The sequence below is a fragment of the Pteronotus mesoamericanus genome, unplaced genomic scaffold (genome assembly GCF_021234165.1).
Source record: "Pteronotus mesoamericanus isolate MK-2021 breed Mesoamerican mustached bat unplaced genomic scaffold, CSHL_Meso_final contig_163, whole genome shotgun sequence".
In the NCBI taxonomy this organism is placed as follows: Eukaryota; Metazoa; Chordata; class Mammalia; order Chiroptera; family Mormoopidae; genus Pteronotus; species Pteronotus mesoamericanus.
This window is the reverse complement of record NW_026555064.1, coordinates 18,862,246-18,886,434: the sequence shown is the minus strand read 5'-3', so window position 1 is coordinate 18,886,434 and position 24,189 is coordinate 18,862,246. Positions and strand designations below refer to the sequence as shown.

Genomic DNA, 24,189 nt, shown 5'->3' with positions numbered 1-24,189 from the left:
ATGTCGGCCAACAATGGCTGGTTTCAGAGCGCCCGCGTCCCCAGCTTTGCTCAGATGCTGAAGAAGAACTTGCCGGCTCCGCCGCCAGCCCCGACGGTGAGGCCGTGCGCGACGCCGTCCTCGGACAGCGACAGCCTGGCCCGCCTGGCCTCCAAGGTTACCCCAGTGACGGGTACGCCGCCTTTCCCGGGGTCCCTGGCCTGTGGGCAGGTGCGGCGGGGCCAGCACGTCCCGTGCCTTTTGCCCCCCGTGGGGGCGGCTCTGGTAGCCCTTACTGGTCTTTTGCTTCATTTGAAACTGTTTTGCTAGATTGTATGGTGACATCTGTCCTGTCACCGTGCATTTAAGACATTTATCGAAATCGGTGACTTTCCGCGTGGCCATTTTAGTAGTGAAGGTGGAAGAAAACAAGCAACACTTCTGTATCAGGCTTAGTTGTCTCCAGAAAGGTTAAAACGCAGCTGAAGCACAAAGACTTGTGCGGGGTGGTTTGCGGAGATCTGGGCGCTGCTGGCGCGGTGGCCGGGCGGGCCTCGGCGCGGGCGGCCTGGCGCCTGGGCAGGTGCTGAGCGGCGCCCGGCCCCTGCCCGCTGGAAGCCAATAGCAGGAGACGGCGACAGGCTCAGAACACCCAAGTCAGTACAGTTAGTGAACATGAAATTATTGTACGGAAAAAACATAATCGGCTTTTTGGCCAGCCCAGTACCTGTGGCTGGTCGCCGCCTGGCATGCGGCCTGTAGGTTCCTTTCCCCGCGGCTCAGGTACGTTTTAGTGCCTGGCTGTTCGCCCGCTTCGGCTGTGTCTGCCCGAGCCAGGTGAGGCTGTTGCCCCTCCCCAGGGAGGGGCTGGACCCGCACCGGCTGTGTTCCACGGGTCACTCGGCAGAGCGGGTCGCGTGCAGCAGGGACAGACACCCTCTCACGATTTGACTGAATTCAGGGTAAAAGATGGTATGAAATTGTTGATGGGAAGCGAGAAATGCGGGCCGAGTCCCAGGTCTGTGTTTCACCCCATCGTAGGCCTCAGTGGCACCATGAGGACAAAGGGCGTGGAGAGCCTCTGGAGACCGTGGCGTCCCTGAGATCCTGCGGGTCCTCGTCGCTGGTGATGGGGCACTGACGGCCCTTCTTTGCAAACCAGGCTCAGTAGCCCAACGTGCACACAGTATTCGGAGCGCCAGGTTGCACTGGTGGTTTGCGCCGGAATTGTCTAGCAGGAACTTGTGTGTAATGAAAAGCACGTACGCGACTAAGTGTGGCAGGGACGGTCTTCCACTTTAGAGGAAGGTTTAGTGCTGCTGCTCATTTTATTTATTTTTTAATTTACCAAACTGACAGGCGTAACATTTGTTTTTAGGTAATTTCCCAGAGCCATTGCTTTCCAAAGGTCTTTCATCTATTTCAAATCCTGTCCTTCCTCCAAAAAAAATACCCAAGGAGTTTATAATGAAATACAGACGTGGTGAGATTAACCCTGTGTCGGCCTTGCACCAGTTCGCGCAGATGCAGCGGGTCCAGCTTGACCTGAAGGAAACAGTAACCACAGGCAAGTGGAGCTGCGTCTGCTTCTTACAGGGTGGGACATGTCCTGTTAAATGCAGAGCACAAAAGTGGTACTAAATTTGATTATTTGTTGTATTCACACAATGTTGGGATTAGATAACTACTAGTATACTTCAGAAAATTTTATTAATATTTAACTTCTTGAGAATGTGTAAATAACTCATACAAAATTAATCATGGGATTTAATTTTTTGTGTATGTGGCTTGTTGAACTGAAATGTCATGAGCCTCATGCGTTATTCTTAGTTGTAAATACTTAGAGAGTAAAGATACTTCTTAGGGATGTTAAGTATTTGGACTATGATTATCTCATGTACAGGATTCTGTGAGGTTGATGCCTAACAAAGATTATGGTCAGATTTGGCTTCTGAAATTCAGGGATCACAGGTCAAAAAAAACACATGACCGAAAGTCGTTTGCAGACTTGTCTGTGACTGTTTCCCCGTGGTTCCCTCTACACCGCCGCCCCCAGCAGACTCTGTCACCGCACTGTGCCCTGGAAGGCCACGGTAGCACAGACCAGCCAAAGGCAGAAAGCAGCTTCTGATTTCGTCACCTGTGCCCAGTGACTGGGAAGCACTTTGGGAGGGTGGAGGGATAAGAGAAGTGCTCCTACGAGGCGCTGACAGTGCCTGAAACGGCGCGCACACGTGTGCCTCCCTGTCTGTGCAGGCGGGGTCTCGGTGTGGAAGTGAGTTTTCCTGGGTCCATCACTGTTGGTTGGATTAGTTCATGTGATCGGTACTGGGGCTTAATTTCTGTGTGACTAGCTAGCTTTCCTCCATTCTTCTCAAACTGCCCTTGGAAAAGGTAAACTCTTGATCCCAGTAAGGTAAAATTGATTGGGGCACATCCTCATCGAGCTGCGCAAAAACTCCTCAAAACATAACCTACTGATTTTGAGCGGTGTTTATTTTCTGTGCATAGTACTAATAGATTATTCTGATTCCATGGGTTTGGTGGTGCGACCAGAATATCAGCATGTTCCACATGCTCCACAGGTGATTTAGACCCATTCACACCGAAGCTCCAGAACCTGGGGCGTGTCAGGACCCCGACGCAGTCCTCGTTAGCAGGTTCAGTGTACGGTGTCTCATGTGTAGGAATGGGCCGGGCCCCTTGCTATAGGCAGAGAGCACCCTCGGGTGCAGCACATTTGGATTGGAACCCGGGTGGTCCTGGAGGGAAAACGCAGGGAACAGGTTGCTGATGGTGAGAGGACAGCAGTTTTCCCAGGTGCAGCCAGTCGTTGCGTGTAACCTGGTTGCTGCTTCAAAAACAGCCGGTAGTTAATGGGGTATTCGAGAAGCAGAAAAGCTAATGGTGAGGCTCGGGTGCGGTGACAGTGTCCTTAGCCGCCCATAGCCAGAGAAGAGACTGGTGTTTCCAAGTGGCTCCTGAAGTCCCAACACCAGCAAGTAAATCTGGAGCTGGGAAATTCTTTGGCCTGTAAATTTAGGAAATGATTCCATTTCCTTTTTTTTAAATCAGGCAAATGGGCAAACTAGTAAAAGTAATTGTGTAAAGGTGATCCTTGTAGGAATTTTGGATGAGTGCACGTCCCTTGTAATTCTTTGTTTCGTTTGTGTTTGGTTTTCCTGGCGAGCCCCTCCCCCACTGGCCCCACAGCTGCCGCGGGCTAGCTGCTGACCACGACTCCCGAGAGGGGCAGCGCGTTTCTTCAAAGGCGCCCTCCGCCCTGGCACTTTCAGGGGTGTCCGGGTGCCTCAGGGAGGGAGAAGGGCAACTCCATTGGCATTGAAGTTGGCGAGAGGACAGGTGCCGCCAGAGCCTCCGCATTTTGCCTATCATTGGTCATTTGGCAGATACTCGGATGCTCACCATTGCCAGGCATTATGCCAGAGGCTGTCACTCCCTGTGTGGCCTGTCGTGTAAAGCTGGCCCTTCTGCTGAATGGGACGCAGCCGGCCGCTCCAAGAACTGCTCAGAACTAGTTCAGGGACGCACCAGCCTCCTTGGAACCTGTGTTGGCCCCACAAAAAACCTGACAGGCCGAGATTGCTGGTTTTCCACAATCTTGTTCTTGGATGCTGTCCTGTATGACAGATACTTTTTGCAGCTTTATACTGTGAAGTCCTGCAGCATTTACTCTGAGTTCTTTTTCAAGGTAACGTTTTGGGACCATATTTTGCTTTTTGTGCTGTGGTGGATGGTATTCAATACAAGACTGGACTGGGACAAAATAAAAAGGAGTCTAGATCCAATGCAGCAAAACTAGCTCTTGATGAACTTCTACAGCTGGATGAACCTGAACCAAGACATTTAGAGACATCAGGTAAATACTCTGGATTATAAAGTATTTATTCGTAAGGTGTTATTGTCTCAGAGGGAATCACCTGAAAGATGTTATGCTAATGAAGAGTTCCCTGGCAGCTACAAGGTAAAAGTGGCAGGATTTGAGTAATTTCCTTCCATTGCTATCTGAATGCTGATGTATTTAATAGGTAAAATTGCTCTTATGTATTTCGATCTCAAAAGAGAAAAACATGTTGCTGAACTGCCTGAAAGCTTGTCAGATTGTCAGTGGGTTCCGTCCCTGAAACTTGTTTTTCTCCATAACTTACTGGATTCTTATTTTTCACTGTGCATTTAGTATTTAGAGGTTTTTAATGCAATTTTTGTGACATTTGCCTGCATTAAATTCAGTAATGTTGGAATTACTTGAGAAAATAACAGCCTTAAGTAGCATAACAAATACATTAAAAGAGTAAACTGCAGAATTAGATTGCTCAGGTTGGATTGTTGCTAAAAAGACAGATGACTTGTCCTCTAAGCCTAAGTTTTTGTCATTTGAAAAGCGGGGCCAACGTTGGTACCTACCTCCTGTGGCTGACGCGCAAAGCCCTTCAGCAGTGCGCATGAATAATACACGGTCAAATGATGGGAGTTCTTAGTACACGTCAATTTGCAGAACGTGTTAACATGTTATATATACTAGCATGGTAAGCAGTTTTTGTCAATATTCACTTCATGTTAGGTTACATTTTGGTTTACCTGTTGGCTTACTATCATGTTTTCTTGTTTTTCATGGATTTCCTAACTTTGGATTGAAAACTTTGAATGTAGTATTCCCTTAAAAAACACTTTGGTGAAAGAGCACTGAAAATGATCATTTTTGTTTGTTAAATTTTTAATAGACTATTAATTTTAAATGTTTTACACAGTATTACTGTAAATAGAAAACTGTTAAGCATCTAAAACAGGATGTCATTTTGACCTCTTTTCAGAACATCTTATCTGTTACAAAGCAACTACTATAGCTACTATAAGCTTTATAGTAGCATAAGATTAGGAAACCCAGAAATGTGTGTGTGCAATTTATTTCAAATAGGAAGGACATTCCTGGAGACTTAGTTATTTGGTATTTGATGGTCTAGAGTTGGCAGAAGAGTACAAACAAAATAATCCTGCTTGGATTGCCATTTTATTACAGAATAGTGAGCTACCTGCTCTTGGAACAGTGAAGTTTTATGTTTGCTTCTCTGTTGGTTTTATTCGCAGGTCCTCCTCCCATCCCTGCAGAACCTGCCGCTTCACCTGAGCCAGCATATGTTTCAAAAGTGCACTATGGTAGGAAAGTCCTTTGTGGTGTTCTGTTTTAGCAGAATAACCCAACTAAAAATTGTGTCAGGTTGGCCAAAAAGTTGTTACATTTTTTCCATATGATGGTTGTCTTTAACTTTACTTGAAACAATTTTGTTAGATTGTATTGTGACAGCTGCCATCAGTGTGCATTTATAAAACACCAAAAATAGTGAATTTTTGTGTAACCATTTTAATATTGAAGATGGAAGGAAATACACATTTTTCGATGTATTATGCTTTATTATTTCAAAAAAGGTAAAAATGCAACTGAAATAACAAAAAAAGATTTGTGCAGTGTGTGGAGAAGCTACTGTAACTGATTGAATGTGTCAAAAGTGGTTTGGGAAGTTTCTTGGTACTATTGATACTGTGGCCAAATAGTTCTTTGCCCTGGGGCTGCCTTACCCATTGGAAGATTTCTAGGAGCACCCCAGCTTCTGCCCACTAGAAGCCAATAGCGGGAGACGGCCAACGTGCTCAGAATATCCGAATCAATACAGTTATTGGTGAACATGAAAAATGTCTTTGTATTTTACAGAAAAAATCTGATAGACTTTTTGGCCAACCCAATACAACATATAATTAAAGTATGCACAAGTACGAAAATAAGCATTAATATTTTATCATTCAAACCTGTCATATTTCCACAAAGAGGAGAATTTCCTTTCATATGTTGCTAAAAAAATCAGAGAAATGAGGAATGGAGAAGAAAGATTGAAGTAATACCATTTTTTTCCTGGAAGGAGATAGTTCATCACTTTCATGTAACTGCTTTTTTGAAGATTCTGTCCCTTGGTGGGCTTGTCATTAATAAAGACCAATGGCTTTCCTAGTGCTTGATGGTCTGGAAATTCATGTCAATTAATATATTCGTTTTCTTTAATGGTACTTGTCACTCAAGACCAAGGAAACTACAACTTAAATACTTTAAAACCTCAATCATGACTTAAATATAAACTTTCTTACATATCTTTCTAAATTATTTGACTCATTCAATTGTGAAACTATAAAGGAATAATAGAAGCCTCTGGGAGAAACCACAGTGTTCAAATTCATATTCCATTTGATTTTTTTTTCTAGAAGGGAGACACAAGCAGTATGCGAAGATTTCTCATATTGTTAAAGAAACATTTAATCAACTAATTTATAGTCATTCAGAGTATCTGAAATGTAGCAATTCATTGGCTGCTTTTATAACTGAAAGAGGTAAGTCCAAATATTTGGGATATGTCAGTATGTAAAAAATTGAGGTATCTTTAATGATCTGAACTATACTATAATAGTATTTATTTTTAAGATTTTATTTATTTACTTTTAGAGGGGAAGGGAGGGAGAAAGGGAGAGAAACATCAATGTGTGGTTGCCTCTCACATGCCCCCTACTGGGGACCTGGCCTGCAACCCAGGTATGTGCCCTGACTGGGAATCAAACCAGCGACCCCTTGGTTCGCAGGCTGGCACTCAGTCCACTGAGCCACACCAGCCAGAGCATATAGTAGTATTTTAATTAACCGACTTGGCTCCTGTTGATGGTGTTTTATTGAAGTGGCCTTTTCTAATTGCTGTGGGTCATTAAACACAGATTCTCAAAAGTAAGGTATACTTACCAGGAACCAATAGAAAACTACAGAATGGTAAAATACCTACCATTTTAAACAGTAATTCTGAAATCTAATCCCCAGTAAAACAAACATGGAGAAGGGCTCTGTAAAAGTTAACATACTTTCTTCATTTTTAAATAAGAAGTGATTAAAATATGAAAGATCATGAACACTCTGGTTTTCTGTCTGGATGTTATGTGATTCCAACTACATTAATTTTACTCTTTAATGTTCTAGGTTGATCATTAACTAAAAGTCTTTGAATTTTATATTCATCTCTGAATAAGATATTAAAGATAACATAAAACAATTTGAGATTTGGTCTCCATTCTTAAGTCTAAGGGGAATAAAATTTAAAAATTGTTTTCTGTAATCCAAAAATGCATAAGAATTCATAGGCAGGAAGGAACTGATAGAGTTAAGTTGTTTGGGACAGGTGAGACTTAAGCTGGCTCTTTAAGGGTTAGTAAGGTTTGGAGAAATGAAGAAAGGAAGATACGGTCGGGGGAGAGAGACACACACACAGGTGAGGGAAGGGACCAGCACGGAGATAACCGTTCGTGGGACCGTGGGAGAGCTTGGCGCGTGCAGAAGAGTCTCTATGGGGAGTAACACACAATAGTTCGATAAGATGTCACCAGATTATGGAGTGGCGTAAAAGTCAGTCAAAAGTTTGAGTTAGTAAGGTTGATAATAAGCTGTGAAAGATTTTCTAACAGGGACTGATAAGGTACTGTAGCTGTTGGGAACATTAACATCAGACTCAGCACTGCTACTTCATTGGGCAAGTTACATATTTAACATTTCTCTGCTTTAATTTTCTTATTTCTTAAAAATAGAAATTGTAACAACTTCTGCTTCATGAAGTTGTTAGGATTGGATATAATGTAAATAAAGTGTTTAGCCCAGTGCTTGGCATTTAGTAAAAGCTTAATAAATTACATTTGTGATGATTAAGATAATTGATGTTTAAGCAATAATAGGCAACCAACACTTTTTTACAAATATTGTAAGGATTGGATCTGAATGAGGGAATCACAGCTAATGGAGTACCTGCATCAGAGTTGAGATAGACATGAACAGGAAGAGAAAAAATATTTTAAAAAATAACATTTGAAGGTACATGGGGGAGCGGTGCTCCCGTGCACACAGGGAAGCTGGCGTGAAGGTGTGCAGAGAGCACACGGGAGGGAAGAAGTCTGGCGTTAGAAACGGGTTGCAAGCCCGAGGAGAATCGGCGCATGTTCCCGGGCTGACGGACACGACTAGTGCGCGCTTAAAATGCGTGTGGGAGCCCCGCGTGGGCGTCCTCACGGCCCAGCCGGCCTGTCTGCGGCTCGAGTGGTCACACGTGCCCTGTGGTGGCCGTTTCGTGCTTTTCCTCTGTTCCCAATACCCCCCCACCCTCTCTTTCATCCTCGCTGTCCCTGGGGGCCTCACCTCATAATTTTTGATTGGGTCTGTAAGAAGCTATCAAATCCAAGCTTTCTTTTGTCCCCTGCCACCAAATTTGTGTCCTTTCTTGCTCTTGTATCCATCTTCTCTACTGTTGGAGCAGAGGAAGGGTGTCTCCTCCTAGAGATTAATCCCTTCCCTTAAGTTCTGATTCTGTCCCCTCTTACATCTTGATGGATTCCTTTTGGTTATCCCTTTTTTCCTGCGTTATCAAACGTTAGTATCTGCATGAAACATTGCAGGTGGAGCTACAGAGTTGAGAAGCTGAATTCTTGACCACATTGTTGCACTTTTTAAGTCCAAACGTCTATCACCATCCCAGAGCTTTCCCTTTTACCCCCACCCCCACCCCTTGCTGGAGGGAGCAACAATACTGGAGATCGTGGAACTTTCTTTTCCCATCTGCTCCCGCCTCTCCTCTAACGTCCTCCATCTCAGTACATCGCATTCACGCAGTTGCTGAGCCAAACTAAAAATCTAAGTCATCCATTCTTAATCCCTTTCCCCAACACCCTGTAATTTATCTCTTAAGTCCTTGTGATTATATCCCCAAACTCCGTTTCAGACCTGATCATCTTTTCCATTTAACCTCCATCATTTGAGACTTAAGTCATTGTCTCTTCCCTGGACTACTGTACCAGGCCCCCTCCTTCAGCTTCTTGGACCCTGCATACCGCATCCTCCACACAGAGAATGTGACCCCATGTGCTGTTTGCTTCCGGACTCCGGTGGCTTTGCCACAGCTCTTGGGTGAAACCCACGGACTGAGCACGGCTTATGACGCCTCTTTCTCCAGCCTCCGCCGTTGCCGTGCCCCTCACTGCCCTCCCCCGAGGCAGCCTCACCGGCCTCTCTCCAGCCTGGGCCTGCACGAGCTGCCTCCAGTGACTGAAATGCCACCCCTTCCCCTGTGCGTCTGGCCGCTCCTCCTGAAACTGCCCTTCTGGAGTCGGAGGGTCTTGCCCACTGTCTGTGTGAGGTGGCCTTCCCCTCCTCATTCTTTGCATTAGGCCCTTGTTTGATTCCATCAAGACCCTTAACTGCAGTTTTTTCAGTCCCCTGTTAGAAGCTTCATGAGGGGAGCTGGCTCAGCCCTTTACTCCCAGCAACTGCTTCAGTGCCTGGTACTTGTTAGGGCCTCAGCGACTGTCATTGAATTAATGAAAGTCCCTTAGGCAGCCACAAATGTGAAAACTGAGCTTCGTTGGAAAGACTAAGAGAGTTTCTGAAATCAACACCAAAGTAAAGACAGAACGAGCAGGAGAATCAGAAGAATATCGAGAGGAAAAAGAGCAACGAAATGGGGACCAGGCTCTGGGACGACCCCATAGTTAGAGTGTGAAAGGAGAGAAGAGCAGTGTCCCTTCAGAGCCTAGTGTCAGGGAAACCTTAGGACGCAGCAAAAGGAAATGGAGCAAGACTGGGAAGAGCGCAAGGTGCTTGTTTCCTCAGAAAAAGCAGTTTCAGTCGCACAAACTGGAAGTTGGTGTGGAGAGTTGGGGTGCATTCAGAAAAAATGGAGGCACTCTGAATAATTTGCTTAACACAGAAGTAGTGTGGCAACTGAAGCCTCTTAGCAAGCAAAATCAGCTTCGATGGAAAAGGGTGTCTGGTGGTTCTACTGCTAGGTAAACATTTAGATGCAATAGCATAATATGAAACATGCTGTTTTAATTGAGCTGTTGAAGTGTTTTAAAATTTTTGCTGCTTAGAAGACTCTCAAGCCCTTACTTGAAATTGTAGAATTATTTTTCCATGTTCTGGGACCATGTATTTTACTGACGAAAATGGTAAGCCAGCGGCGCGGCGGCTGGACATAGGGCAGAGGGGCTAGAATAACCTGCTGCTGTCCCTGCCCCCCAGCAGGACGGTACGAAGTTGTGGCGCTTGGCACGGGTGAGTACAACTACAGCCAGTGCATTAAGCCGGACGGAAGGGTGTTGCACGACACACACGCCGCTGTTACGGCCAGGAGGTCCCTCCTTAGGTAAGGCAGCAAGCACAGGTAATGCCGTCACGTGTTCACGCGCTCACCCAAAGGCACTGCGCGTGTGCGTCTTAACACAGGCGCTCTTCTGCCCTCTGAGCCAGGGGTGTGGCCATCTCTCATCCAAGCCATCTGATCTGATCACTTCCACGTCGCTTTGGGAACCCGTCTCACGGGGACTGCAACATCTAATCGGTGGATTTAGTGGCTTTAATATTAAGGCCTTACGAATCCAGTTTTGAGTCGTACAACCTTTTTTCCCAAGATACCATCTTTATTGCTGATGAAAGGACTTAGGGAGACTAGCTGTAGATGGAGACCACGTAGGCTTGGTAGTGTTTCACCCCTGAATTAGCCGTACTTGCCCAGAGCAGCACTGGCAATGGCTTCTGCTCAGGAGGTCTGTGCAAGTTCACCATGTAAGAGTGTGTAGGTAAGGCCACCTGTGGGCTGACAGACCTCAGAGAGGAAGAGAGGGTGGGGACGAGGTGAGCATGCCCAGTTTCTTCTTCTGAACTCAGTCACTCCGCTCCTTGCAAGCGGATCGATAGCCAGCAGGGGAGCGAGGTCAGAGGGTTACTGTGGGGAAGTCCCTTTGTGTAAAAACAGGAGAGGTCTGAACTTTATATAAACCCTTTCAATGGACGTTTTCACATAAGATAATTAATTCCAGCCTACTGACACCACTATGAAGTTATCAGCATGCGTCTGTTCTTATTTAATCTATGCAAATTCACTTTTTGAGGTGATGTTTTCTTTGCTGGAGTATTTTAAAACAAGTTTATGTATATTCCTTTATCTGAAAAACTTAAATATGTATCTTGAAAGTTTGGGAGAGTCCACTGAGGTAACGCAACTCATTGTCCTCGCGTCCCCCCGGTGCTGTTGAATTACATGACCTCTTTAAAGATACCTCTTTGAGATTTATTTCTTACCATGCTTGGCAGTGTTATATACTGGTGCTTAATTTTTTATTATGCATGTATTTCCGATAATAGGATTAAAATCATTTTTTAAATAAGCAGAATAGTGTTTGTCCCTTTTTTGATTAGTAGTATCTTTCAGGAGATCTGCTTCACTTCTTAATACAACTGTGGTCTTCACTATATTGTTCCTGTGCGCTGGGGTTTGGTCTTCAAAGTCTGAGGCAGGAGGAGGGGGTCAGGAGGAAGATGGGTCTCCTGCATGGGAGACGAGAGGGGAGCGGCAGTCACCCAAGGGACTGTTCCTTAAATAAAGCTGAGATTATTTTAGGAGTTCTTATTACTGTCACCATTTTGACATTCAGGGACATTGCTCATGACACACAGGAATATGATGCTCATTAAGATAATCATCTTTAAGCTGTATGACTTGATAAAGTTATAATTCATTTATTTTAGGTACTTTTATAGACAACTTCTACTCTTCTACAGCAAAAATCCTGCTATGATGGAAAAATCAATATTCTGTACTGAGCCAGCTTCAAATTTACTCACTGTCAAACAGAACATCAACATTTACCTCTACATGAACCAGTTGCCTAAAGGGTCAGCCCAGATCAAGTCACAGCTGTAAGTACTACGGGAGTTGTTTCAAAAGCAGCTGGGGGGACCATGTCCGGTGTTGTGGACCCCTCCAGCAGGAGAAGTCACGTCGTCTCTTGCATAGTCCCCTCCAGCCTTGAGGTGTTATTTGTGGACGGCAAGAGGCTGCAATTCCATCTCCCTCCCCTCCACTCACTCTGATCTGTTGCTACTACTGAAAAATGGACGCACTTCACTCACTTATCTGTGCTGCTGAAAATCTGTAGTTTTAAGAATTCATAAACTTTTAAAAGGTGTGGATTTATGCGCTGTTCACATAGTAATACAGGAGTTAAGGAGTGCATTTTGTTTTTCTGGTGAGTGTATGGCCAAAACTTCATTATCTTGATGAATGGGTAGCTTTATTTAGCCTGAAAATTAAACCATATGGAGAAGCACAAAAAAATAAAGTAAAATTCACTTCAAGGCTAACCATTGGCAGAAAGCCATGGGTAATATTTTGTTAAAAATTCTAACACTTTTGAAAACAAGGGCAATGAGTGTTTCTGGAAAGAAATGTCAAGAAAAATTTTTTAGATTTTATTGTTTTAACATTGTGTTGGAGATGAATCTCAAATAAAAACTGTCAGTTTTTGTTTTATAATTACCTCAGTTTGTAGTTTTTAAAAATTTTTGCACAAAAATTTTGTTGACTCAAACTGTAGTAAGGACAAAAAATTTGGTTTTCATTTGATTTTAAGGCACATAAAGAATGTTTGGAACCAAGTCACTCCATTCCTGCCTTGCCTAGGGTTTGCCTCTACCACTGTTACTGGAATTAAATGTACACTGGCCAGTTGAACATGTTTGAGAACAATTCCTATGTACATTGTGGCTTTACCTTTGTCAGCCTTGTTTGTTAAAGGAAGTAACTTTTCTTTTTCCAGACGTCTTAATCCACATTCAATATCTGCATTTGAAGCCAATGAAGAACTGAGTCTCCATGTGGCTGTTGAAGGCAAAATTTACCTGACTGTCTACTGTCCTGCAGATGTTGCCAACAGAGTAAGCAGTATGTCTGCAAGTGACAAATTGATGAAGTGGGAAGTGCTTGGTGTCCAAGGGGCACTGCTGAGTCACTTCATTCAGCCGGTCTATATCAGCGGCGTGCTTGTCGGTGAGTGCGGCCCGGTGCCTCCCGGTGCTTTCACATGGAAAGACAGTGCTGTCAGCGTGGCTCAGGTTGTCGTGTGCCACTGCATGTGAGGGAAGAAAGCAGAGCCACTGTTTCATGTTATTTCACACTTCCTACACTGTAAATTTTGTCCTTCTCCAAGAGGCCAAGACTTACACATTTTGGGTAGCCAATTAGATGTGCTCTGTCTTGAACTTACACTTTAACTTGCACAATATCCAATTTTTACTTACTTTTGGAAGATGTTTCCTTGAACTTCTCAAATCGAATGGCCTACGTTTAGCTCTCCCTGAAATAAGGCCGATACCCAATGCCTGTTTTGATTCTTTCCTGCCCTTAATGCCCTTTTCACACGTTTGCTTATGATCTTGATCCTCTGAGTAGGAGGTAAGCAGAACACAAAATCAATAAGGTGAATCAGTAAATTACTTCTTTCTTTGGTGGGGGATATTACAGAATGCTGTATTTATATTTCAGTGGTTTTCCAGACATCATTTCAGTGACAAACAATTTAGGAGCTCATTTCTATAATTTTCGTAAAGTCCTAGTTGTTTCAAGGCTTTAGGTACTCTTGTGGGTCAACTTAAGTCCTACTACTGTGTGGCTCTTCTTTGTGCTCTGCTAAATTTTGGTAGCAATTACACCATGCGCAAGCTCTAGATCCTCACCTGGGTAACATCTTTGTTTTTAGGTGGTGCTATTTGTTAATTTTTTCTTGTGGGTTTTTTTTTCCCCCATAGTTGTGCATACTTTATACCCATTTCTTTAGGAATTTCTCTTGTAGGTAATGTTTTTTTTAATTGTGTATGTATACAGAATATTGTGTTTTCTTGTCACTTTTCTTTGATTCAGCTTTAATAAATTATAACTAGGAAAATGGTTATTTAATGTTCAATATTGAGCTTATTTGCTTTGTATAGGAAGTGCATTACTTGGCTCTCCACTCCAGAGCCCCCAAGGGTGTTCCGTGGGCAGCCTCCCTCCCCTCCGCTGCCCAGACACCCTTTTGCCTCTGTGACCCCGGTGTGACTATGCCTTCTTGTTTTTCTTTCTAAATGCAGTTTATGCCTATAGCAGTAAGTGCATACTTTCTTTTTCACTGTTGCTGTATTTTACACAAATGAGATCATACAATTTATACTCTTGTGCATCTTTTTCATTTAGCAATGTATCATAAATTTTCACATAGGTATATAAAGAATTTTCTCATTTATTGCTCATGGCTGGCTGTATGGTGTTTCTTTGTATAAGGGTATCATAATTTATTTAACCAGTTGTGAGTGGATGGGATATATTAGATTGTTTCTGATCTTTTACAACTACCAAAATGCTAATAGCTTATAGCTATACTTTTACGTGTGTAAATAACATGTAAAAATAAAAATATTTACACATGTAAAAGTATAGCGATAAGATGAATTCCTGGAAGAACTGCAGGTCAAGGATGTATGCATTTGCTTTTGGAAAATATTACAAAGTTACACCCAGATCACATTTCCACTAGCCACATTACCTACATGAGAGCGCCTGTTTACACCCTCAGAAGTGTTTATTTCTAACTCTGCATTTCCTGATACACATTCTTGTAAGTGATACGCTTCTGAGATTTAATTTGGTTACCAAAGTTCTTCTTCATCATGTTTTCTTTTAGTCAGTTCATATGCTTTCTCAGACACTTTAAACTTTTGTCATTCTCCTGTAGGAAAGGCTCTTTTTGTTCTTGGTAAATGTCTATAAATCACCTAAGAAATGTCTGTGCCTTTTCTAGAGTCACAGCTGTGGCATTTAAGACTCTCTTTGACTTTAGTGAAGAAAGATATTTTAAAATGTGTTATTGGTATGGTGTAACTCCACACCACGTTTAGTTTTGCAAGAGAATGGGTGTAGATTCTTCTAAAATTATCTAGTATTTGGTTAGTATAAGCTGAGCTCTTGGAACATAGGCTTGAAACTTAGATCTTGTCACTCTGACTGTCCTTTCATACCTAGTGATGGGGGCCACCAGGGAGCGGTACAGACGTGGTGAGACTTTGTCAAATGGCCCCTGCTCTCCTTCTGGACGTCTTCGTGGGACGTATCTAAAGCTAATTTACTGGTGTTCTGTCTGGGATAGTCTAAACAATTTTAATATATTTAAGTTGTAAGAAATTCATATTTCTGGGCCTCTTAAGCTCTTCTGGGGGAGGGTGTGGGGGGGAGGGGTTTCGAGGCAAAAGAGCATCACCAGGTGATTGTGACGCAGACGGTGTGAACGGCTCACTTCAATACTCCGTCACTAGCCGAAGAGCGTGATCTGGACAGCTAAACAGATCTTCCTCGTTCACCGAGCCTTGTTACTCATCTAGTGCAGCTTCTCACTTACTGCACAAGCTCTTTTAATGCCATTCCTGAGAGGGTCATCTAACCCTAATTTAAAAGCATCCAGCCATGTGGAGTGGAGGATTTAAACAATCTATTCCATTAATTGTTTAAAAAAATTCTTCATGATTTAGAATCAACATTTGCTTTCCTTTCATTCTGCATTAAGTGACAATACAGATTAGCTCTAATTTTTGATGATAATGACCTTGTCCCCTTTTCTCTGAGGTCTCATAAAATCTTTTGAAGTTCTTTATTTTGATTCTTAGAATCTAAGTTAATAGATCAGATACAAATGGAGAGAGTATTATATTTTGAGGCTTCATTTAACTTTTAAAAAATTTTCAGAAACAAATTTTTATGCTGTGGATTTTTCTCATATATTCATTTTGTCATTTTATGGTAGTATTTTTTTAAAAGATTTTATTTATTTGTCTTTAGAGAGAGGGGAAAGGAGGGAGAGAAACATCAATGTGTGGTTGCCTCTCATACCCCCAATTGGGGACCTGGCCTGCAACCCAGGCATGTGCCCTGGCTGGGAATCAAACCAGTGACCCTTTAGTTCTCAGGCTGGAGCTCAATCCACTGAACCACACCAGCCAGGACTATTTTTCTTAAGAGAAAAATTTTAGGCTTGCATTTGAAAAAGACATTTACTGTTATTTGAAGAGAAAACAATCAAGGGTAATATGGAAAATTTTCATTTTGCTTAGATATTAAACAATAGCTGGATTTATATTAGTTTTCAAACTTTTAAAGGTATAATTTACCTGGGTATCCTAGTAAGATGAGGTCATCTGTCTAAAAACTTCCAGAACGTTTGATTTTAGTTTGTTTCCATGCAGGGGTTCTTTCCGTGTGCTGGTTTGAATGGCAGGATTGGACTGCAGAGAAGACCAAATGCTGATTCCCTCCTAGTGAAGGAATCTGTTTTAAACACAGTTCCTGGACTTTCAAGAAGCATTTGATGACTTTAGAGATTTTAGTATCCATTCCTTTCTCCTTTTTTCGGATTAGCAATATGAGGTTTGGAACGTTACTCAACCAAAACCGCTTTGTGTGCTGGTTGGTAGAGCCTGGACCTAACTGTCCTGACTCCTCATGCTGCGGCTGCTTGTGTTAAGCTGAGCTCTGACAGCTGTGTCTGAGCACAACCAGCGACTGGAATCTCCCTGCTGAGCCTGCTGCACCTGGGTTCCCTAAGACAGAGGCTCTGCCCCACTTACCTTGGTCAGGCTTGCACTGGGTGGTCAGCAGATGTTCCAGGAATACTCAGAGTCAGCATGTTTCATTTTTGAAAGTGACTTTATTTTTCTACTTGATACTAACTCTGGTGCCCAAAACACTTGAAAAATAAATTACACCTATTCTTCTCTCTTTCTGCACTTCAGGCTCAGCTGGGGAGCTTTGAAGTGGTACGGGGATGGCGCTGGGACTAGTGTCCTAATCGCTAGCGAGTCCAGTGCGCCTCTAGGACAGGCGGTCACTGCTCTTTCCTGCTCCCTCTTTGTCAGGTCTTGACGGAGCCACCTACTGTCCATGGTTACGTGACTGTCAGGGCACCTTTCCCATAAGATACAGGCAAGACCTTGCTTCTCACCTCTCTGCCGCCTCCTAGCCAGACATCACATGTGTTTCACAGGGGCACGAGCTGTGTTCTCCAGGTGCCGTGTGGCGTCCCGGTGGGGGTGGTAAAATGTGGTGCTCAGGCTGGCTGTGATGTTCTGGGTGTGGACCGGCACAGCACAGTCTGGTGCGCTCCTTGGTCTGGACTCTGTATTTTTATGAATGCAGCTGCAGTTCAGCAGCTTTTGCTGACTTAACGTGGTCCTTGTGGCAGATGAGCTCCTCCTGAGATCGCCTCTGCGTGAAAAGCTGTCAGGTCAGGTAGAGCTTAACCTTTGACTTTAACCTCTATGTTTCATGTTATTATTTCAGGTCATTTTGAAGAAATCAAATAAAAATTTCCCAATTATGTGATATAATTTTAGACATATATTTTTTAGAAAAAAGATTTTAGCATCAAGATACAATCAAACACTCAAACTCATAGTTCAGGTATAGTCAATCATTAAACCATACATAAAGGGGAAAAGTGAAATTTCTAATAAAATATTACTATACCTGATTTTTTTTTTATTATATTTGCTTTATCACCACATTAAAACTTCTGGTGAAGCAATTTGGTGTTTAAGGAATCTTTCATAGAGTTTGACTTGTAGGGTTTTGTTGTTTTGGGGTTTTTTTTTTTCCCCATATCACATTAGTTTCCCTTGGTCTGTTTGGGCTGCTACAAAAAAATAGCGTAGACTGAGCAACTTAAACAACAAACATGGATTTCTCCCAGTCCTGGGGCTGGGAAGCCTGCGCTCGTGGCGCCAGCGGTCCTGTGTCCGCTGAGGCCCACTTCTGGTCTTCTCACTGTGTCTCTATGTGGGGGAATGGGGGTCCTCTTCTGTGAGGACCCATCCCGTTCTGAGGCCCCCGCGTATGACCTGGTCACCTTGGTGAGGCAGCGCCGCCCAGCACCATCGCATCAGGGCGCAGGTTTCAGCCTGCACATTTCATGGGGACACATTCAGTCTGTAGGACACTATGTAATAAATATGTAATGCTTTAGTTTGAATTTATGTCTTCTAGTTATTGTAGAAATAATGACTAGGACACCAGCTGTACGTCTTCCCATCTCCTTTCTCTGCCCAAGCATATCCTCGACTAGCCTTCATCTGTCAGTGTCTCTTGATTGGGACCATTCAAAGGAGCGCTTAGGAAAAAGGTGTCAGAGCGACTCAGGTTCTTTTTATGTTGTTTTCTAGTTCCCAGATAATCATGAGTGCGAGTCCAGTGGCTAACTCAACACCTCCAATGACGCGGACACAAAACTTTGTGAAATATTTTTGGTGGTACTTAAAGATTCTCTTGTTGTGAGAACTTCCATCCCTCTAAGGCACAAAGAGATCTGCTGTAGAATTGCTGATTTTTAAATAGGAGTGACTGTTCCCTGACTTCTGTATTAAGTTTGATGCAGCCCTTATATTCTACTTACAACACTGTAACTTTTTGAGCTCTCTTCATCAACAGTTATTTTGACTGAAAACTCTCAGCTTTTGGTATTGTGTGCAATTTTGATCAGAAATGGTCCTCTTTAAAAAGCTTTGTGTTACGAAACTAGAAGGTTATGGTATTGGGACAGTTGTAATTTGTGGCCCTTGGATATAGAAAAGTAACATTTTCACTAACTGTTTCTCAGCCATATTTAACTGCTACATATGTACTGCCGATTTCATGCTGGATTCAGAGAAATCCAGACAGAAGGAGCCAGTTTTCTCTGGCAAACCCTGGAAAAAAGTACCAGTTTCCTTCTGGGTCAGCTCTGGCTCTTTGCTTTCATTCACTGGGATGCTAATTCATTACTTTCCGTGGGAGTCTCTTTTGAATGGAGACTGACTTGTCATGGCCTTGCCTGGTTCTGGTCAGGAACACGGAAGTAGCTGCCCGAGAGCAGGAGGGGAGGGCAGGCTGCAGGTGGCAGGTTGCAGGGTGAGGAAGTGGACACGAGACCCCTCTCTGTGGTTTTGGGGGGAGTTTTCGGGTATTGGTAGCATTTGCTCTGCTTTCACCCCCCAGGGGACGAGAACTGCAGCGACACGAGAGGCTTGGAAATCGCCGTCAAGCACCGTGTGGACGATGCGCTCACGGCGAAGCTCCCCATGTTTTACCTGGTCAACCGGCCTCACATCAGCTTAGTGCCGGCAGCATTTCTCCTTCAACCCGACGTGGACTGCAGGTCCTTGAGTCTGAACTGGGCACAAGGGGATGTTTCTTTGGAGATTGTGGATGGCCTAAGCGGGAAGATCACTGAAAGGTCAGCATATTTAATTTCTTTAAGAATGATAAATGATACAGAAGAGTACATTTTAACACAAGTTTTTATTCTAAATTTTTTTAATATGATTATTTGAATTCTGAACAATAACAATAACAGATACCATTAATTGAATGTGGCTATGCTGTAGGCATTGTACTAATTTGAAAAATTTCTTTTTCTGATGAGAAGACAGGCCTGGAGAAGTTATATAACTTACGTAAGCTATGGAAGTGGTGGAGCCAGCTTTCAAAATCAGTTTCCAGAACCTGTGTTTCTCCAGTGTTAATTTCATGACCATTAAACAGTTCTCTAACTTCAGGCTCAAAGAGGAAATGTAAAATGAAGCTGCAGAATGCGTAGGAAACGAGGGTCTCAAAAGCATTACATATCAGAACTTGTAGGGTGCGCAGCTGAAGCACAGCTGATGGAAAGGTGGTGCTTCAAAAATGCTATGCCAACAAATAATGGAAATAAGCAGAACGAAGAAACTAACAAAACTAGAAATGTAAAGAGCTAGAGAACAAAAAAGGGACTATAAATGGACTTTGTGGAAAAGCATCACTAGTTAATCTCATAAAATAATAAATTAGGGAGTAATTACTTAGAAACAGGGAAAATTAAAAGAATCATAAGAAACGTCTTTGCTCAACCACACAAATATATTTGAGAATCTGGGTTGAAATGCATAAATTTCTAGGAAAAATATTTCTAAAATTGGTACAAGAGAAGGAAAAAATCTAAATAGATTATTTTCATGAGATAGTTATCAAGAAGGTACCTTAACTCTCCCTTAGAAAAAACGCTATTCTAAGGTGGTTCAGAGGAATTTTATAAACCTGTAAGTAGCAGAAATTCCCAATATTATCTAGAAAGGAGGAGAATATTAACATGCTGTTATCAGTCATGTACGAGTGATTCTTAAATATAGTAGACTGCTGCCCCTCGCTGCCGAAGTGGGTGCGCAGGCTCGCTTTTATCTCCAAGCAAATTGCCAGATAAAATATTAGGAGTCAGAATCAAGCAGTACATTAAAAATAATAATGTATTTTATACAGTAATACCGATTGGCATTTTTTCTAGGAAAGTGCGGGTAGTAACATAATAAAAATAATACCAGGTTAGAAACTCTTATTAATGTAATATGGTATGGGAAAAATACCATATCTCTATAAATTCTAAGAAGGCATATAATACAGCTGTATGACTATTCTAGATATACTCAATAAAACAGGTATAGATATTTTTGTTAAGGATAAAATGCATCTTTATTAGTCCAGAAGTGTCATCATGACAGATGAAGAAATCTCAGAGCATTTTCACTAACATCTAGACAAACATGGTTGTTTACGGTTACTTAACATTTAATTTAGTGCATTTGGACAAGAGAAAGAAGTCAGATATAAAATATTGGAAAGGAGGAGGTAGAATTACCACTCTGCATATGGTATCATTTTACACCTGAAAAGCCCAAGAGAAGAATCTGAGAAACTGCCAGAGTGAAAATCATGGTGGGAAATTAATGCATAATCAGTAGCTTTCATACAGGGGAGCGTACATTAACTACTGTTGCACATAAACTGCCTCAGCTCTGCAGTGGCTTAAAACATCTGCCATTCATTAGTGCTGACAAGTCCTGCGGTCCACCGAGCTGATTTTGTTGGGTTCCCCCCTGCGTCGAGGGTCAGCTCTAGGTTAACTAAAAGCCCACTTGGTGGATCTCGTGGGACAGCTGTGTCTGGTGCCTGTGTCCCCGCGGCCAAGTACACTTGTTCCAGCTGGCTCATGGGCAGGGCTGAGGAAGGAGGCCCGAGAGAGCAAGAACACAGTGCCTCCTGAGGTTCCCGCTCTGAGCTGGCACGTGGCCTGGGCTGTCCGCCACAGCCAGTCCAAAGCCAGCCCAGGTTCAGGGGGAGGGGAAAGCAAACCCAGCTCATAGATGGTGATTCTGAAAGATGATACTGTAAAGAGCGTGGAGATGGAGAAATGAAGGCCGTTTTTGTAATCTATCACAAGAGCAAGTAATGAGAAAATACGAAGGGAAGGAGTTGCAATAGTCAAAAAGTTCATGATATGTGGACCTGCTTTTATTAAAAACAAAAAAAAAATATGGGTGTATACTTGCATGCATAGGGTCAGGGTGTTGGTATTCGTATTTTACTTTGATAGGGAGTTAGAATTTACACACAGTGAAATGCACTGGACAGTGTCAGAAATTTTGACAGGGGCACATACATACCTGTGTGACCATCCCCCCAGTCAAAATGCAGGGCCTCTCTGCCATCCCAGAAAGCGTTCCTGTCAGTGCCCCTCCTGGTCAGTGCCTAGTAGAACCACCGTCTGCTTTACTTCCAGTGCAACAGTCTAACAGCTTAAACTGTGACTTCATTAAAGAAATTAACTTCAGAAAGTAATTAAATATTCCAAATATTTTTATGTAAAAATTTCACTCCATGCATTGTACATAATTGAGATAAATATCTGTTCATTCTGGGTAGATTTTAATCCCTACAATTGCCAGCATAAGTCACTGAGCGGCGATTAGTGACCTCTGCATCCCTTTCTGCCTCAGTTCCCCATTTAAAAGTGGCGTGTCCATGGCCAGTCGTCTGTGCAAGGCTGCGATGCTAAGTCGGTTCAACCTGCTGGCCGGGGAAGCGAAGAAAGAGGATGTGCTAGAAGCTAGTACATACCATGCTGCTAAGGTAAGTCCTGCAACGAGTGCAGTTCATCAGAGGAATATAATTTAAGACAAAAATAGTGTAGTAATTTCAGGATGATGGGTAGCGAAAATTGGTTGAATAGGTCCTGAATATGGACCTATTCATGTAATTACCATGTAATGGTAAACTTAATTTTTAAATAAGCATGCTAGAAACCAGGCATGTAAATAAGTGTTGTCACTTGAAGTAGCCGTGGTATGTACTTTGTATGGTATGTGCTTTGACACATTGCTCAGAACCAGCTGCCATGCCTAGAGAAACAAATGGTAATAAAATTTTTTCTGCTTGCATATTAACTGTGCTATCTATGGAAGTTAATTATTCTAAAATAATACATTAAGATATCGAAACAAATCTTTTTAAAAGTTGTGAAACAGCTTTAAAACAGCTTTAATATCAGCATGTAATTTTGGCCTAAGTAGGTGATGTAGATAACCTTTTTCTTTCTTTAAAACTATTTATTCTTTTTTTAGTGTAATGCATGTGTCAGTGGATAATTTGGCAATTTTTTTTAAAGTACAGAGGAAAAATATTACTTGTAATCCCATATATTAGTCAAATATAATAATCTTAATCTTGTAAGCATGCTATTTCAGTTTCTTGTCATGCATATAAATGTTGGGGTACACATCATTTTAAAATATTAAGATCATTCTGGATAATCTTTTTAAATCTGTTTATTCAACATAATGACGTAAGGAGCCATATTCTTATAATATGACATACCCATGTTATCAAGGTATTAAATTGTTTCTGATTATCTAATTTCAGTTTCAGTAATGATATACATTATGTAAGCATCTCTTAATTTCACCAATATCTTAATGCTCAAACTGTATAATCCCTATCTGTGAAACAGTCACATTAAGTACAGGTGTGTGTGGACGTACACACACATTTGTAAGTATGAAAGTTCATCTGGACATTTTCTGGTTTGGGCAGTATAATGAGTTTGCAGATCATCTCTCTAAAAACGGTATGAAACTAGACAAAATAATCAAAAACCTTTTTTTCACAACTTTGGAAATTGACTACAGGCAGAAAACACTGAAAAGCACATATTGTTGAAAAATGGTTAGACCTCAGGGCCAAAACAGGGGCCGTGCCACCTCCGCCGGGGCCATTCCCGTCCCTCTTCCCCTCTGCTGATGCGAATGGCAGGGCCTGTCGTTTCACCACAGGGAGGCCACCGTCAAAAGTAGGGCATTTGCTACTGGGCGGTCGTCTTGATTCGGGGCTCTGTCAGCTGAAAGTGCCCAAAGTGGTAGGATCCGGCAGGACACCTCAAAGGGTGCAGTGCTGCTTGGGGCAAGTGGTGGGCCAGCCGGGGACTGGGTGGACTTCGCAGTGGAGGAGCTGGGGAAGGACTGGGGTCACTGCTCCACGTGTCCCGGCTGCCTGAGCCCCGGGAGAGGCCGGCCGCGAGGGAGACGGTGAAGGACCGCCACGCGGCGAGCCTCCCTCCCCTGCCAGTGCGTCGGAGGGAGGGTGGCAGCCGGCGGGGGTGAGGAGCTGAGCACGGAGCCGACGAGGTCATTGGCTTGTCCTGAAGCTCTGCAGGTGCAGGGCCACCACAAGGAAGCCAGGCTGAGACACAGGAAAGAAACCCACGTGTGAGTGCTGGTTATGTATAGTTTGGGGGTTACAGGGGACTTTTATTTTCTTCTTTACGTTTTATCTATTTTTCATGTTTGAGGTAGTGAGTATGACTACTCTTTTAATCAAAAATGTTAAGATAAAAAGAAAATTTCAGGAGTGTTGGAAAGAAAACTTAGTTTCAAAAATAGTATTGAGAAAAAATAGGAATTTGGAAATATTTTAATTTTTAAAATGTCAAACTAGAGAGACAAGATTAAGGCTACTAACTTTACTTTTCATTAGCCAAATTCTGCCTATATTCTATAATTCCATTTTTTTCCTTTCTATAGTGTATGTCTGGATCCTATCAAGAAGCTAAAACTTTGTTGAAATCCTACTTACAGCAACATGGCTATGGCTCCTGGATTGTGAAGTCTCCCTGTATAGAGCAATTTAGCATGTGAATTAGGCAATCCACTGTCACATTAAAAATCTTTTTTTTTTTCGGTGTGTTGTGACTAGTAAAAATTTTTAAGAATATTAATGATTTTCAGCTTACAAATTCAGAATCTTGCAACAGCAGTATCTACAGATTGCCAGAAATTTGTTAATATTCATGTCAAATTACATTGAAGTATTAGGGTTTTTAAGTTTTATTTTTTGGAAAAATAATTATCTTATTCATTATGTTTCCATTTTCTATTCATTTTTACAAACATTAGAAAGCCATTACCTTTTTTGTAGTTTAAAAGGG

General features: G+C 42.5%; 1 protein-coding gene across 2 annotated transcripts; it reads left to right on the top strand.

Annotated features, from left to right (window-relative positions):
- Positions 1–23,899, top strand: ADAD1 (adenosine deaminase domain containing 1). Of its 2 annotated transcripts, none has more exons than XM_054563503.1 (11): positions 1–172; positions 1,358–1,546; positions 3,692–3,859; positions 5,086–5,154; positions 6,250–6,375; positions 10,088–10,211; positions 11,627–11,764; positions 12,664–12,893; positions 18,897–19,134; positions 21,707–21,839; positions 23,786–23,899. In XM_054563503.1, exons 1-11 carry the CDS (start codon positions 1–3, stop codon positions 23,897–23,899), a joined length of 1,701 nt encoding a protein of 566 aa, XP_054419478.1. The 2 variants fall into 2 exon arrangements, with proteins under 2 accessions (XP_054419478.1, XP_054419477.1); XM_054563502.1 differs by having other exon boundaries at positions 11,594–11,764.
- Positions 23,900–24,189: the final 290 nt, after the last annotated feature.